The sequence below is a fragment of the Coenobita brevimanus genome, chromosome 70, assembly GCF_032717465.1.
Source record: "Coenobita brevimanus isolate Jiangsu-jjx chromosome 70, ASM3271746v2, whole genome shotgun sequence".
In the NCBI taxonomy this organism is placed as follows: Eukaryota; Metazoa; Arthropoda; class Malacostraca; order Decapoda; family Coenobitidae; genus Coenobita; species Coenobita brevimanus.
In genome coordinates, this window is record NC_137023.1 from 40,468,182 (window position 1) to 40,485,477 (window position 17,296).

General features: G+C 43.0%; 1 protein-coding gene across 1 annotated transcript in view; it reads right to left on the reverse strand.

The window, feature by feature from the left end:
• LOC145406356 (sterol carrier protein 2-like) overlaps positions 1–17,296 on the reverse strand; it is a 296,261-nt gene that overhangs the window by 197,254 nt on the left and 81,711 nt on the right. Inside the window, exons 8-11 of the mRNA XM_080277515.1 lie at positions 13,637–13,793; positions 10,492–10,597; positions 7,699–7,807; positions 3,898–4,205 (exon numbers count right to left, since the gene is read on the reverse strand). Of these exons, the coding sequence (XP_080133641.1) occupies positions 4,027–4,205; positions 7,699–7,807; positions 10,492–10,597; positions 13,637–13,793 (551 nt within the window). The 3' untranslated portion in view covers positions 3,898–4,026. The remainder of the gene's footprint in view (positions 1–3,897; positions 4,206–7,698; positions 7,808–10,491; positions 10,598–13,636; positions 13,794–17,296) is intronic.

Consider the following 17,296-nt stretch of genomic DNA (forward strand, 5'->3'; position numbering starts at 1 on the left):
ACACTAGTCAGCACTCCAAATCTCATCTGTACTCCCATCCATTGTTGACATTTTAGCGATTTTCCCCCCTTCCTGACTCCCCTCCCTACCTGCTCTCCATTACCCTGTCCTCTCACCTCCCACGCCACGCTGCGCTAAGCAAATTTCCCCCGGATTTTTCCACAGATTTCATCTATTGAAATAAGCCCTATGCCATATACTTATACAAAATAATATATACCAAAAAAAAATAAGGTAAGTGATAGTGTATATACCAGGAATTGGCTAATTATCACCTAACAACACCTCACGTGCATTCATTCGCTACATTACCACAGTAATTTCCCCTTTGAATTATGCCTTGTAATCGATGTCTGTAATAAAAATATATATCAGAAAGGAAACGAGAAGCCTAAGTGACATTTACATTCACCTGGAACTACCTATTTCTTTATGTATTGCCGAGATTTTCTACCTATAAAAAATTAGCATGTAAGTTACCAGCAGTCAGCCTCAGTGTCATTGTCAACCCTTGCCTTCTCAGATAAGCCACGGCATTTAGTTCCTTGTCCTCCGCTGTGGTCAAACCATGTCGCACTCGCGCCCCGCCATTTCTGCCGCTTCTGCGCCCATTGCAAAGGGCCCCGTGACCTCTACCCCCATAAAAAGTCGTGAGGGAAGCAGGAAAGGATTTAGTGACTCTGCAGTGGCACGTGAACTAGCAGAATTGTCCATGGTGATGATGGATAGTGATTTTGACGATTCGGGTGAATCGTGTGATAAGCCGGTTGAGGTAATCGTGCCAGAAAGTGCTAGTACAAGTGCTTCAGTGTTGGAAGTTATCCCTAGCTCCAAGGGAAAGAAGCCATTAGTGCAGCAAGGCAAGGAATTTGGGAAGGGAGTGAAAAGGCGGCGTGTTAGCCCCAGAACAATGCCCCCGCGTGACCCAGCCCGCCATGAGTCCTGAGTTGATTCAACTCCCTGTTGCCCAAGCCCCACTTCACTCATTTCTTCCTCATCGTCTGCTGAGTTATCTCCGGAGTCTTTGTTGTCGGAGTCACCACCAGCATCAACAGTGAAGGCAGGCCGTAGAGGAAGAGGTAAATCCCGGACTAGTAAAAGTAGAGTTGGTACTAGAGTAAGGGCTGCTAGTGCTGTACGGCAACCCAGGGTCAGTGCGAGTGACCTTGAACGGGGTAAATCTTCCTCACAGCCACCCACCACCACCATCCACCCTACACCACCACGACAGGGAATCCTGGACGCCTTCACGTGGACGGAAGGGTCTGATTTTGTGCCTGAACATTTAGTGTTTGATGAGAGCTCCTCAGGAGTTCAGCCTGCCTTCACTATTGACGATAATGCTGAGTGTGTGGACTACCTTTTGGCCTTCCTAGATGACAAAGTCATGCAGCACATATGTGATGAGACCAACAGGTATGAATCACAATGTGCTGCAAGTGGTACAGGTGCAGCCAAGATGCAACAGTGGTCCATGCTGGGAGTGCAGGAGCTGTATGTGTTCTTTGCCCTCATGCTTCTAATGCCACACTCCAAGAAGCATGAGTTGGAAGAATACTGGTCCATGGACCCCTTACTACCCTCACCCACCTTCAATAAGTACATGGCCAGAGATCGCTTCCGGAACATCATGGGAAACCTGCACTTTGCCGACAACGATGTACCTTCCCAAACCGACCCACTCTGGAAGATCCGGGAGATTCTGAGCAGAATGAAGGATAAGTTTATGTCATTCTTCCACCCCTTTCAGAAGGTTGTCATTGACGAATCCTTGGTTTTGTTCAGAGGATGTCTTCGGTTTGTTCAGTACATTCCAGGCAAACGCCATCGCTTTGGAATTAAGTTCTTTGTACTGTGCGACTGTAAGACGGGGTACATCCTTGACTTCGTCATTTATTCAGCCAGCACTGTCGATCTGGATAAAACACACCCTCTTGGCTTCTCAGGCTGTGTAGTTAAAGTGCTCCATGAAAAGTATTTTGGTGGGAATCATGTACTGTATACAGACAACTACTGGATAAAACACACCCTCTTGGCTTCTCAGGCTGTGTAGTTAAAGTGCTCCATGAAAAGTATTTTGGTGGGAATCATGTGCTGTATACAGACAACTACTATACAGCACCGAAACTTGCCAAATACCTTTCTGAGCACGGCATTGGCTCCTGCAGCACTGTCAAAAGTAATCGTGTCCACTTCCCTAAATTCACAGAGGCAGGAACCTCACAGCGAGGAGACGTGCACCTACGGAAGTCTGAGAAGATGCTGGCAATACGGTGGCATGACAAGAGGGTCGTGCACATGCTCACCACCGTACATAAGGGGGAGATGACAGACAGTGGGAAGGTCGACCGTAGGACAGGAGAACCTGTGATGAAACCTGATGCTGTGTTGGACTACAATATCAACATGCGGCTGGTGGACAAGTCCGACATGATGATTGGTGAGATCGACTGCCTCAGGAAGAATACTAGGTGGTACAGGAAAGTTTTTCTGCATCTCATAGATATGACGATGCTGAACGCCTTCATCCTGTACAAGATGAAGGTCAAGCCACCCAAGTCCTTCTCCCTGAGGTTGTTCGCCAGGACTTGTGTCCAGCAGCTGCTGGAAAGATATGGTAGGGTGACAGCAGCAACTCCAAGGCGCCATCCAGTAACACTTCCCGACCGACTTGAGCAGAGGGCTTATATGGATCGGCACAGACTGGAGCTAATGCCTGCCACAGGGAAAAGGAAGGCTGCGATTCGCAGGCGTCAGGTGTGTGCACATACCACCCGCCGCACACCTGAGCACAAACGTACCTCTTGGCAGTGCGCTGAGTGCCAGGTTCCCCTCTGTGTTACCTGCTTCTTTGATTACCACAGCCAGAAGCAGTTCTAACAGTGCAATTGGGAATGGAGAATAATGTGGAAATAATGTGTAAATAATGTGTAAATAGCAAGTGAAAGCAATGGATGTTCAGTACATACGACTGAACAGTGTATTATAGTTTTATCTTACTGAAAGTGACAGTGAATAACATAGTGTAAGTAAAATAGAAGGGTAAATATTGAAAATACAATAGAAAATGTAAATAGTAATGTAAGTAATTAGTAATATAAGAATATGAGTACAAATACTTTATGTTATAACAGTGAAAGTGAATCCGTGGCTCTCTACGTATTTTACTGAATGAAAAATTGAATGACTTCAGTGACGATAAACTAATACTACTGAAGGAAACTTATGGAGAAAGACTCCGGATATATATAAGTGTAATATAGTAATAGAAATATAAAGTGTGAGGGGTTTTATGAATAATAAATGACAGAATACCAAGAGCGAACTAGTGCAAGTGCGACGGTCAGACGCGCTCATAATTTCCATTGCTTTCACAGTAGTTTTTTTTGGAGTATGGATCCCAAACTACTTGAAAATCATAAAGTAGTGTTTATAGTGTTAATATCTGGCTGTGGTAATCATATTACGGGTTGTCGGGAAGTGTAAAGTGGAGACTTCGTTACCCAACTTCAGAGGTCTCCACAAGTCCTACAGTAACCGACGAAGGCTCAACAAACATTCCAGGAGACACCTGAAGGTATGTGCCATAAGCATATGTAATTTTAATATTCTAGGACTAATAACTGATTTTTGGCAAATATTTTTTGAGAGTCTGTCGGGGCCCAAATAACCCCGCGGGACACGCAAAACATTGGTAAACATGCTCGCGGTGTAGGGGTTAAGTACTGTAAAATGTAAAAATAAAATAAAGATTAAAACTAACAATCTTTCCAAATTTTCAAGCAACACGCATTCAAAGAAAAAATATGTACAGGAATACAGCCATATTTAAATTAAACATAAATATGCCAAATTATAATAATACTTGTATAGCAGATAAACATTTAATTTAATTACCGGTAGTCCTTCTATTACTCAGTTAACCAAACATTCAAAGTTACAAACACATTACTTGTGACTTGTAAATAATGGTATATTCTGTGTGTACATTTTAAAAGATCAAGCTGAAGAAATATAATTTCAAGATTACAGTTTAGCCTTCAACTGTCCTGCCTGTTTCTGGAATTCCTGGAGCTTCATGGCCAAGCCTATGTTGCCTTTGATCTTGAGTTTGCCTTGGAAGAATGCCTTTTGAGGGTTGAGTTTGCCTTCCATCAAGTCCACCAGGTCAGAATCATCCATGGTGATGGTCACATCAGGCTTGACTAAAAAAGAATAAAGAAATGGGTGAAATTACAAACTCGTGTACCTGTATCTAATATTGTCAGCCATTAAGGTGGGAGCACTCACCATCCACTCACTCAATGTAGTGCTGCTCTACGACGACTGCCCTTTCCTCTCTTTCTTCCTTCCTTTTCTGTCTTTCTTTCTTACATTTTTTCATCTTCCCTCTGTCTACGGGTGATTCTACACTGAGTGACAAGCCAAACGGTTTCCTGTACACCTGTGCTGAGTGGTAACCATATAACCAAACTGTGGCATCTGGTGGTTTAGTGGATAATGAAAGTGCTCCAATTGGATTGAGCCTGATCAGGTGTATATCCAAGGGGTGGTTAGGGTTTATTGCTCATGTAATGCCACTCAGGGATTAGTGAGGCTAGTCACTCTCATCTTAAATGTCAGGACCAACTTGCCTAGTCCCAGGCTCCTATACCCTTCATGGGGCAACACAGGATTGGATGATGGATGGATGGACTAACTTTTTCTGCCTAAGGCTCCCAAACACCTGAATTTCAGGTGTAACCATTTACTGTTTATGTTTTCCAACAGTAATCTGATTGTTTCCCTCATCATAACTGTTTTTTCCTATATAATATGGTGTGGGCACGATCCATAGACAGGCATATGTGGACATTTAGGAGCATTGTGGCACTGAATTGCATGCACTGGGAAGTGTGACAAGAAGTACCCTAAGATGGTTTAGCCATGTGGACAGAATGGTGAATAAGTGACAGACTAGGAGAGTGTAACTGAGGTGGAGGTGAGAGACAGAGGATGAGGTGGAACAGCATATCATATGAATGAGCACGGTATGAGTTAGAGAAAGAGCGATGGTGAAGGACACAATGACATACAGGCAATTTGTTTGTGACCATTCCTTAAGGGATTAAGGCATCTGATCACAGAAAATTATAGAAAATTCAAGAACAGGATAGACAAATGGGAGAACTATATACAGAGTGTCCAGGACAGGTTCTCATACTCTAGCTTTGAAGAAGGCTAAAGTGGGCTGTGCTGGTAGACTTAAAAAATAATAGTGGTATTACAGTACTGTATATGAAAACTATGGTACAGTAATAAATTAACTTTTTTTTTTCACTTGCAAAAAGTTTTTTAACCTGCTCCATCCCGACGTTTTCTGGGCAGTGGTACGCCCCAGTCCTGACATTTTTGTAACTTTTTTGGGGGGGCTCAAAGATCCGCTTTTGGTGAGAAACATCGAAAATTCATAGAGAAATCGCTCACCTGAGGTTTACAATACTCGATCTAGGTACGAGTACCTCCTTACCTGACTGGGTTTTCTAACAGGCTGGCACCAAAGAAAACGAGTTCTATGGGAGGGTAACTATTTTATCCACTCATAAACAGTATTTATTTATTTACTTCGTACGAATTTATATGTAGTACAAGAGTATATTGGTTTTCAAACAGTAATAAAGGCATTATAAGCATTGTTTCACTCACTAACTCATCACCATTCATGACCTTTTTTTCCCACATTACCTGATCATCATTTCTGACTGTTTCTTCCTTTAATGCTATGTAAACTTTGTCCTCCACATTGTCATCGATTGGGGAATCACTGTGGCCCTGAATGTCTTTATTGGCCAGGTCACTGGTAACAGGTGAATTGCCGAGACAATGGCGTGCAGGGGGGGGGGGAGGTTATGCGGTGTAAGGCATTGTCCCTGCTTGGCACCATCTTGTAGAGGAATAGAGGAAGGTGTCCCGTGTATACGTGCCAAAAATCACTTGCGAAATCACTCGCGAAAATTGAAAATTGTGCAAATTAGGGACCTTGCAATGTTGCCGCGTTAATTCACGTCTCCGGGATATGAGTGCACATCACGTGAGGACGTGAATTCACGTCTCCAGGACGCGGCGGGTTAATCAGTGGTAGATGACTATGCTTAATGCCACAAGAAAATATATTGTAGTGAGGATTATTAATAGAGTGTACAGTATAGTGAAAGTAGCTGCTGAGTAAAGCTTTTCCATTAACAGCAATGCTTGTGACCCTGGGATGGGAGGTGTGGGTGGGGCAGGAGTCTACACCGACAGCAATGAAAGTATTGTTCCAACTAAAGCCATCCCACATTGTGCTCGTACCTCTTTCAAAAGTGTTACCCAAGCTCTATTATCTTTGCACTGAGGTAAATTTGGTCAAACATATTTCCATCCAGCCATCATCCAATCCTACACTGCCCCAAGAGGAACGTAGGAGCCCGGGGCTAGGCAGTTGGTCTCGACATTTAAGATGAGAGTGACCAGTCTCACTCATCCCTGAGTGGCATTACATGAGCAATCAACCCCAACCACCCCTTGGATATAAACCTTCACTGGCTCAATTCGACTGGAGTGCAATAATTACCCACTAAACCACCAGGTGCCAAAATTTGGTTATATGGTTACCACCCAGCATAATAAATGGTTTCCTGGTGTACAGGAAACCATTTGGCTTGTCACTCAGTGTAGAGTCACCTACAGGCAGAAGGAAAAGGAAAGAATGAAGGAAAGACAGACAGAAGAGGGAGTGTAAAGTCACCTGTAGGCAGAAGGACAAGGAAAGAATGAAGGATAGAAAGACAGAAGAGGATGGCAGGAAAGAAGGATGGAAGAGAGGAAAGGGCAGACACACGAGAGCAGCACTACATCGAGTGAGTGGATGGTGAGGGCCCCCACCTACCACCAAGTCTTTGATGAAATGATAATAATTAGATATAAAAGGGTTGAACTGCGACATTTTTTTCCCTCTCTCTTGGTGATGGGTTCTCGTTAGGCAAGTATTTGAAAAGGATTCAGAGTAAACACTCCTAAATATGCCCTTAAGCTACAATGGGCCAAACAGAAATGAACTAAGTGAGCACCCTATTAAGTGGGTCAAGGATCAACAGACTGAGAACCTGTAGCTTAAGAAAATGGACCTTCAGGCTTTCACTCATTCTAATTATCAAATCTCACAAAATAAATCCAAATCATCCCAAACATTATGGCATGCTAAGGGTGAAGTGAGTCATTCATTTTTTTTTTTTTTTTTCCTATTTTGATGTGCTTTAAAGCTTGTGTGAGTCTGACAACTACCTTAGAAAATGGGATGCAAGTTCAGTTAAATCAATTGCCATACAAAACAGTACATCATCTATCCACTTATAACTTCTGTCATTTGTTTTACTTCCTTAGGTTCTATGGAAAGACTACATAATATCTTAAAAACAATAGTCATTAGGACACAGTAGGCTGCACAAAATACGTGATTAAGATGTTATAAAAAAAAAAAAAAAAAAAAAAAAAAAAAAAATACTGTACACCATAGTTGTCCAATGAGGGCAACTATCTCATGAAACCATTTACCAAATGATGCTGTGTGCCAAAGCTAATCCCAAAATTTAAAAACAGAAGATAAGACACAGGCCTAACACAATTACCTAAAAATCCAATTAGGTAAGAAGAGACAAACACAAAAGAAATTAGACTCACTAGTTCCATTTTGAGTGACAGAGCCAGATCCATTCTTGGCATCCACAATCCACTTGGTTTCAGCACCTCCTGGTCCACCCTTCACATCAAAACAGTACACACCCTTAACCTGGTGGGGGAAGAAAAAGATGTTATTTCATTGTTTAATTTATACAGGCCCCCAACATGCTTGCATGTGTCAACCATGATCACCTAATGGTGGCTATCAATGCCGCTCAATCTCGGGTAGATTCTCTATTCAGTCACTTAACTAAGGGATCATAGTCTATGGCCTCATCCCTAGTCTTTTTCAGTCTACTTCTCACAACTCTACTCTCAACATTCACTCCTCTCACCCTCCGCATTCAGTTGCTATCCTCCATCCTACATCCCCAAACCATCTCAATGCACCCCTTTCTTACCACAACATTAACATTGTATATTCAAACCTCCTCCTTCCTCTCAACTCTTCTTTCACAATTCTAACCCCCCTCCCCCCACACACCTGTCATTCATGGATGAACAACATATCCATCTGATTCTGATCACTCTCATCTCTGTATGTCTGGGCCTATGAATATCCACCTCCTTTACTGTCCAAGTCTCACTACTGTATAGTGCTACACCCTTAACAAATGCTACATAAAAGGACCCATTTGCACAGAGGGAGATCCCTCTTAATGTGAGAAGAGGCAAGAAATCTTTAACCCCTTAACTGCGGGGTGTCACTTACGCAATGCTCGCGCGCACTGGATCATACCGCAGGTGTCACTTTTGCGAGTCTGTGTTATTTTGAATACTCCCAGACTTTCAAGTGGTGGCTTGTATCATCTATCAGTATTGCCAGTGTCCAACAATAGTCAGCACTGCTAATGTCACCTGTACTCCCATCCATTGTTGACAATTTAGCTATTTATCCCCATTCTTGACTCCCCTCCCTACCTCCCCTCCATTACCCTCTCCTCTCACCTGCCCGGCTGTGCTGCGCTAAGCAAATCTTCCCCGGAATTTTCCACTGATTTCATCCATTGAAATAAGCCCTATGCCCTATTCTTATACAAAATAATATATACCAAAAAAAAAAATAAGGTAACTGATAGTGCCATACACCTGGACTTGGCTAATTATCACCTGGCAACACCCCACGTGCACTTGTTCGCTAATTTTCCCTGGTAACTTCCCCTTGAAATATGCCGTATAATTTATTCTCGTAATAAAAATATACTGTATATAAGAAAGGAAGGGAGAAGCCTAAGTAATATTTACATTCACCTGGAACTACCTAATTTCCTGCCAATCATTTCATAGCATATAAATTTGCAGCTGTCACCTCAATGACGCTGTTAACCCTTGGCGGCCCCATATCCGCCTTGTCATTTAGTTCAGTGTTGTTTCTTGAGATGAAAGCACGTAGCACTCGCGCCCCTTCATTTCTGCCGCTTCTAGAGGGCCCTGTGACCTCTACCCCTACTAAACCTCGTGTGGGAAGGGGTAAAGGACTAAATGACTGCTGTGGAGTGTGAACTGGCTAATTTATCCATGATAATGATGGACAGTGACTACAATCTTTCTGGTGAATCGTGTGATGAGCCAGTGGAGGAAATGGTGATAAACTACTAGTGCTTCAGTGTCCCAAGCTCATCCTGGCTCCAAGGGAAAGGAGCCCTTATTTACTGGAAGTGACAGTGTATAACATAGTGTAAATAAAACAGAAATGTAATTAATTACTAATATAAGAATATGAGTACAAATACTTGGAGTAATGACAGTCAAAGCTTTGCTCTCTACGCTAGTTTACTGAACGAGAAAGTTAATGCCTGGAGTGAAAATAAACTACTATTACTGAAGGAAACTTAGGGATAAATACTGAATATATATATTTATATATATATATATATATATATATATATAATAGGAATATAAAGTGTGAGTGTGTTTATGAATAATAAATGACAGAATACCAGCGGGGAACGAGCACAAGTGGGAAGTTCGTACGCACTCATAATTTTCATTGCTTTCACAGTGTTTTTTCTTTTTGGTGTATGGATTCCAAACTACTTGAAAATCAGAGAATAGTGTTTCTAGTGATAATATCAGGCTGTGGTAATCATATTATGGGGTGTCGGGAAGTGTAAAGTGGAGAATTCGTTACCCAACTTCAGAAGTCTCCACAAGTATTATGGTACTCGATGAAGGCTCAACAAACATCCCAAGAACGAGCTGAAGGTATGTGCCACAGGCACAAGTAATTATAATATTCTAGGACTAATAACTGATTTTTGGCAAATATTTTTAAAAAGTCAGTCAGAGCACGAATATCCTCGCGGGACGTGCAAGGAGCGCAAAAACATGCCCACACTTAAGGGGTTAAAAATTCTTTCAACCACTCCTCACCTTTGCTATCCTTGCTATTTGCAACATGATAATGGTGATCATAAAAGGGGAGTTATTATGGTGCTGTGGGATAGCAATACTTTATATATTATTTTGTAATTATTACGAATGAATAAACCGTACTGTACAAGCAATGTTTTCATAATTCAGAGGTATGTCTGAAGAAGAATGTTCTTCCGAGCTTTTAAACGAAACTGAATTTACTATAAAGATAGCACTACTAAATATTTTATCAATATCTCCATCTTACACTACAGAACAGTATACACTATGACCATATCTGCATAATGGCATTCTTGTCCTCTGATCTGGGTGGCTGTGACATACTCTCCTAATATTCTTTCCATAACTTTACTTCTGTCTTACTTCCCATTTAATTATTTACTGTCAAGATTGAAAAAGTTGTACCACAGCTGTTACCTTGCTGACAAAAGCAGGGCCGTCAGCTTTTAGGGCACTCTCGATAGCACTGAAGATGCCCGCACTCTTGAAATCATTCCCAGCAGAAACTGCAGATGCCACTATCCTGCAGTTATTAATGCAAATTGAGTGGATGGAAAAAGGATGACAAAAATCACAAGTATGGTAATATACTGTTGCTAGGAAGGTGTTAAGTTTAAAGTAAATGCAGTATTCAATCCAGTATCTTCATCCCTACCTCCCTCTCCTGCCTTTTAATGCCAGTTTACATGCAGCTATGAAAAACTACTGGAGTACTTTAGCCTGTATCCATACACAAACACTGATCATGAATGTTCTGTGCTCACAGAAACCTGTGACTTGTGCAATTAGGCACCCAAGGAATATCCCCAGTATGCAAATCTGAAGTAAAAGTTTGTCTAGCATGGCCTAAGCTGTGACTTGCAATCTCCAATAACCATGGCTCGATCTGTGATGCACATTCTGAGCTAATATAAAGTGTATATTATTTCTCAGTTGTTGGAAACTAATGTCCTGTCTGCTTAACCCGCCGTGTGCCAGCTATTTTTAGCCCTATGGGTCACCCCAGTGCCAGCCATTTTTTGATTTTTTTTTGGCTAAAATGATAGATTTTGATGTGAAAACAACGAATTTCACCGTTAAAATGCTCACCGAGGCTCGGAAATGGGTTTTATTGAGTCTGGCATACTCGTATACAGGTATAGTCGCTCTCTCATGCTCACTATGTACGTGAAAGCCATTTTCATGCTGGGAAGGTATAGCAATGTTTAGTACACATTTCTGATTATTTATTACTTCAGCATCTATCACAATTTGCATGTCTTTCTCACTGCGAATGCATTATCTTACACTTACTTGAAGACAGGTACAACCTAACTTCATTACGTACAGTCCTGGCACTTACAAGAAGGTATTTACAACTTGACTTCACTATATAGTCCTTACACTTACAAGAAAATATTTACAACTTACACTTAAATGAAAATATTTACAAAATGCCTTCACTATGTACAGCACTGGGTGAGGCACACAGGCAGAGTGAGGCAGAGCGAGCGTGAGAGGGGGAGCAAGTGAGTGTATGGCCTTGACAGCCTGAGGGATGGTACAGGAGCAGTTACCTTACATGCCTGCCAATTTTTACCCGTGAATCTTGAAAAATGCGGTCATAGTGAAGTTTTTATTTTAGACCATTTTAAAACAGCACTGGCACTGGCCGCGGAATTACGTCAGACGGTTTTAAAACGGCACTGGCACGCTGCGGGTTAATCTAATCACTTAACAGCTGTTTACTACAAGCTTGTGCCTCTAGTGTATTATTTTCCATCAAAATCAAAATTTCTGCCAATTCATTTTAAAATTCCATAAAAAAGATTTACCTATGCTTTTCTTTTAAAAATTATAAATAAATCAGTAAAAAAGAACAAGACAACTACAGTACCCTCGCATCCAACATGCGTTAGTCCAGCACGATTCACATGCAGCACGGAGCAAATAATTAGTATTATTTAATACGATTTAATTACTGCAGCACGAGTGTGTTAGCATAACACGCACAGAGCTCCGAGAAATGGGCGAAATCCGCAGACTTCACCTCTAGCATGATCACCCCCGGTCCAACACGGTCATATTGGACATTCCCATGATGATGATAGCCAATGAAAACTGATCAAGTAGCCTTCCCCGCCCGCTATCGTGATGTGATCATGATGCCGCCCAATTAAAAACGCTTCTGCTGTCACGTGATGTTTTATTTAAATTTCTCCCGCCACAGCGCCACTCAGTCGCATAATTCGCATTGGAAGGTGCTTTTTTCTTACTGCATTTTCTGCCCTTGTTACTGCATTTTACCCTGCTCACGATGCCTAGGAAGCCTTTTGAGAACCCCAAGAAGCGTCGGCACCTCCCTCAGGCCACCAAGCTAGAAAGCATCGAGAGGAAGAAGAAAGGGGAGAGGAAAGTTGACATTGCCAAGGCCTATAACATGAATGAAGCCAACGTGATCATAATAAAAAACTTAAGACAAGATCCTGGCAGCCGAAGGCTATCACATGGCACTTCATACCAGGTTTGCCGAGGATACGATGGTAAATCAGAACGGTAACGTGGTAAAATTGCCGACGATACCACGGGCATTTGGAATTCATCTGGATGGATTCCTGCTGAGGATACGACGGGCAAAACAGTGTGACCAAAACCCAGGCGACTCGACAGAGAATGTATCGTACTACAGCATTGAACATTTAGCCTGACACTGAATACATATTAATATTTTAGAATAAATATCAATCGTTTTGAAACCCTTCTCATCGGCGTGTGTACCAGTTTATAAACAAAGTTGCTTCTCCTTATTCTCTACCAAGTCAGCGACAGCAATCACTTTCCACAGTCACGAGACGGGGCTCTGGTAACAGTGTGAGAAGCATGCCCTTTGCCGAGGATTACAGAGTGCTTGGACAGGCAGAAGCAGGACCTTCCATGGCTGTGGACGAAGATAGTGATTCTGAGTGTGATTTCGAAGGATTTATGAGGGAGGTTGAGGAGGAGCAACAGCCATTACCCGCTAGTGACGCCAGCAGCCATCCTCCGGGGACCCAGTAGGATTACCTACAGCCTTGGATACCACCTTCCATTCCCAGCAAGCCCACCAACATTATCCTAAAAGGTTAGTTATCATTCATAGCACAGTACCATTTATTATAATTACAATAGTACCAATATATGTATAGGTATATGGTAGGTATTTAGGGTGACTTTTCCTAGGGTTGCTGACATAATTCATTTTTCCCCATAAGCTCTATTGTTTGTCCAACACGTTTTTGGTCCAACACGTGACCCATGCATGACAATATTACTGTGTTGGACGTGAGGGTACTGTACATTTTCCAAACACTGACAGGAATATTAACCTTTGCCAAGCTGAAGACCTCATTTAAGGCACAATGAAGGTCTGCGTGAGCCATGCTTTAGGCATCTTATGAGGTATGATTTACATTGGTTAGCAAAACAGAGACTAAAGGAAGGTGAACCACAGGTACCTTACAAAATATCAACACAGAAGGGGTTAAAAAGCACTGAAAACTGGAGTAAATAACAGTACAAACTGTTAAGACTGTAGTGTGCATACCCACGGTCATTGCCCCTGAAACCCATCTTGTAGAGTGAGACTACAGCAGCCCCACCAATGCCTAGGTTATGCTGCAGTGCTAGTTTGGCCCCTGGCACCTGACGCTTGCCCGCCTCACCTCGTAGTTGCCAGCACAGCTCACTACACTGAGCAAGACCTGCCATAAAGTAAATATTGAATCATTCTTCTCATCATCCTAACTCTATTTCCTACTAATAAAAGATGTGTTGAAAATCCTACCAAATACTGTAAAAATTAATCGTAATTAGGCTGTTTCACTTTTCTACTAGATCTGTCTAAAATTTGTCCATGCTAATCTATTGCCTGTTACCCATCCTTCATGCTTGTTTTCTGCCTACATCTCTCTCACATCCATCTCGTTTGCCAGTCTTCTACCCATTTACGAGGTCTATTCAGAAAGTATCCGACCTCTTTTTTTTTTTTTTTTTCCACCGATCAGTAGGAGGATAGGGATGGGATTTTGTGTAGCACGGTGCAGGACCTTTGTGCGCATGCGTGATTAATGCCACAAGTGACTCAGTGGTTATCAGTCAGCCTGTGTTCATGGTCATGCACCTTATGCTCGTCGTGTTCCCGCGCATGTCATGATGACCAAAAGTTGAACAACATTACTGCATCAAATTTTGCCAAAAAGTACGTGAAACTGTACCCATGTTAAATCTACCAGGAAGATCTAGCAAGTGTTTGGGAATGAAGCCATGTGGGTAATGCAAATAAAGGAGAGGTACAATTGCTTCAAAAATGGTAGAATATCAGTCGAGAGCGATAACTATCCTGGGAGGCCATCAACATGCAAGTGCTGAAAAAGTGAAGAAACTGTAATTTGGTAATAGAAAATCGTCAGTTGACTGTCAGTGAAACTGCTAATAAAATTGGAACCGGTGATGGATCAGCACACAAAACTTTAACAGATGATATGGGCATGTGAAAAGTTGCTGCCAAGTTTGTTCCAAAGCTCCATTCACGTGAACAACAGGTTCTGTGGATGAACACTGCTCAAGATATGTTGGAGTGTGCAAAACATGATCCAGACTTTCCGAAGACTGCTGTCACTGGAATTGAGACTTGGGTTTATGGCCACGACCCAGAAACCAATGCAAAGCTGTCCCAGTGGAAGCATGCAGGGTTGCCTTGGCCAAAAAAGGCATGACAGGTCAGCAGCATGATGAAATACAAGTTGACAGTTTTTTTTGGCTACTGTGGTGTTGTGCATCATGAATACGCACCAGAAGGTCAGACTGTCAATAAACATTAAGTAATCTCTTTAATATCTGGACGCCCAGTAACCGGACACCCCAGTGTCTGGACATTTTGGGCCCGGGCCTTCAGGGGGGTGGGGGGATTGGGGGGGGGACGATTTTTTTTTCCCCCCCAACCATAATTTGAACTTGGCATGCTGCGTCAACCAGCCATGCTTTCACGTGGCCCCGTGATTCTTTCCCTCCCCAGTTACTGCCTAACTACCGTCCTAACTAGAAGCTCATCGCAATGGATGCCGCATGTGCTAGTTTTTGTGAATAAACAGTGAATAAACTGCAATACCTCACCAATAGACCACATGGGAATTTACAGTGTTGTGCAGTGTTAAGAAATTAGAATTCAGAGTGCAAAGGATTAAACCCTTAACCGCAGGGCGTCACTTTCGTGACGCTCGGGCGCAATGGTGCATACCGCGGGGCGTCACTTTTGTGATTCTGCGTTATTTTGAATTATCCTGGGCTTTCAAGTGGTGGCTTGTATCATCTATCAGTACTGTCAATATCCAACACTAGTCAGCACTCCAAATCTCATCTGTACTCCCATCCATTGTTGACATTTTAGCGATTTCCCCCCGTTCCAGACTCCTCTCCCTACCTCCCCTCCATTACCCTGTCCTCTCACCTCCCTGGCCGCACTGCGCTAAGCAAATCTCCCGCGGATTTTTCCACAGATTTCATCCATTGAAATAAGCCCTATACCCTATACTTATACAAAATAATATATACCAAAAAAAAATAAGGTAGGTGATAGTGGTATACACCAGGACTTGGCTAATTATCCCCTGACAACACCTCCCATGCATTCATTCGCTACATTACCACGGTAATTTCCCCTCTGAATTATGCCTTGTAATCTATTTCTGTAATAAAAATATATAACAGAAAGGAAGAGAGAAGCCTAAGTGACATTTACATTCACCTGGAACTACTGTACCTATTTCTTTATGTATTGCCAAGATTTTCTACCAATAATTTATTAGCATGTAAGTTAGCAGCTGTCATCCCCATTGTCACTGTCAACCCTTGCCTTCTCAGATAAGCCGCGGCATTTAGTTCCTTGTCCTCCGCTGTGGTCAAAACATGTCGCACTCGCGCCCTGCCATTTCTGCCGCTTCTGTGCCCATTGCAAAGGGCCCCGTGACCTCTACACTCAGAAAAACTCGTGAGGGAAGCAGGAAAGGACTAAGTGACTCTGCAGTGGAACGTGAACTAGCGGAATTATCAATGGTGATGATGGATAGTGATTCTGACCCTTCGGGGGATTCATGTGATGAGCCGGGTGAGGAAATTGTGCCAGAAAGTACTAGTACGAGTGCTTCAGTGTCCAAAGTTATCCCTAGCTCCAAGGGAAAAGAGCCATTAGTGCAGCAAGGGAAGGAATTTGGGAAGGGAGTGAAAAGGCGGCGGGTTAGCCTCGGAACAATGCCCCCGCGTGATCCAGCCCGCCATGAGTCCCGAGTTGATTCACCTCCCCGTTCCCCAAGCCCCACTTCACTCATTTCTTCCTCTTCTTCTGCTGAATTATCTCCGGAGTCTTCATCGTCGGAGTCACCACCAGCATCAACAGTGAAGGCAGGCCGTAGAGGAAGAGGTAAATCCCTGACCCGTAAAAGTAGAGTTGCTAGTAGAGTAAGGGCTGCTAGTGCTGTACGGCAACCCAGGGTCAGTGCGAGTGACCTTGAACGTGATAAATCTCCCTCACAGCCACCCACCACCACCACCCACCCTACACCGCCACGACAGGGAATCCTGGACGCCTTCGCGTGGACGGAAGGGTCTGATTTTGTGCCTGAACATTTAGTGTTTGATGAGAGCTCCTCAGGAGTTCAGCCTGCCTTCACTATTGACGATAATGCTGAGTGTGTGGACTACCTTTTGGCCTTCCTAGATGACAAAGTCATGCAGCACATATGTGATGAGACCAACAGGTATGAATCACAACGTGCTGCAAGTGGTACAGGTGCAGCCAAGATGCAACAGTGGTCCATGCTGGGAGTGCAGGAGCTGTATGTGTTCTTCGCCCTCATGCTTCTCATGCCACACTCAAAGAAGCATGAGTTGGAAGAATACTGGTCCATGGACCCCTTACTACCCTCACCCACCTTCAATAAGTACATGGCCAGAGATCGCTTCCGGAACATCATGGGAAACCTGCACTTTGCCGACAACGATGTACAGTAATCACTCTAACATCCGGACGCCCAATAACCGAACATCCCCACTACCTGGACCTTATCGTCCTGGGATCCAACATTCCCAAAATGGTCCGAAAACCCAAAAAAATTTTTTAAAAAAATCGATTTTTTGCCGTCCGTAATTTGAACTTGCCGCGCGCGCCGCGGGAGAGCATTGTTTTGGTTCGTCATTCCTCCGACGTCCG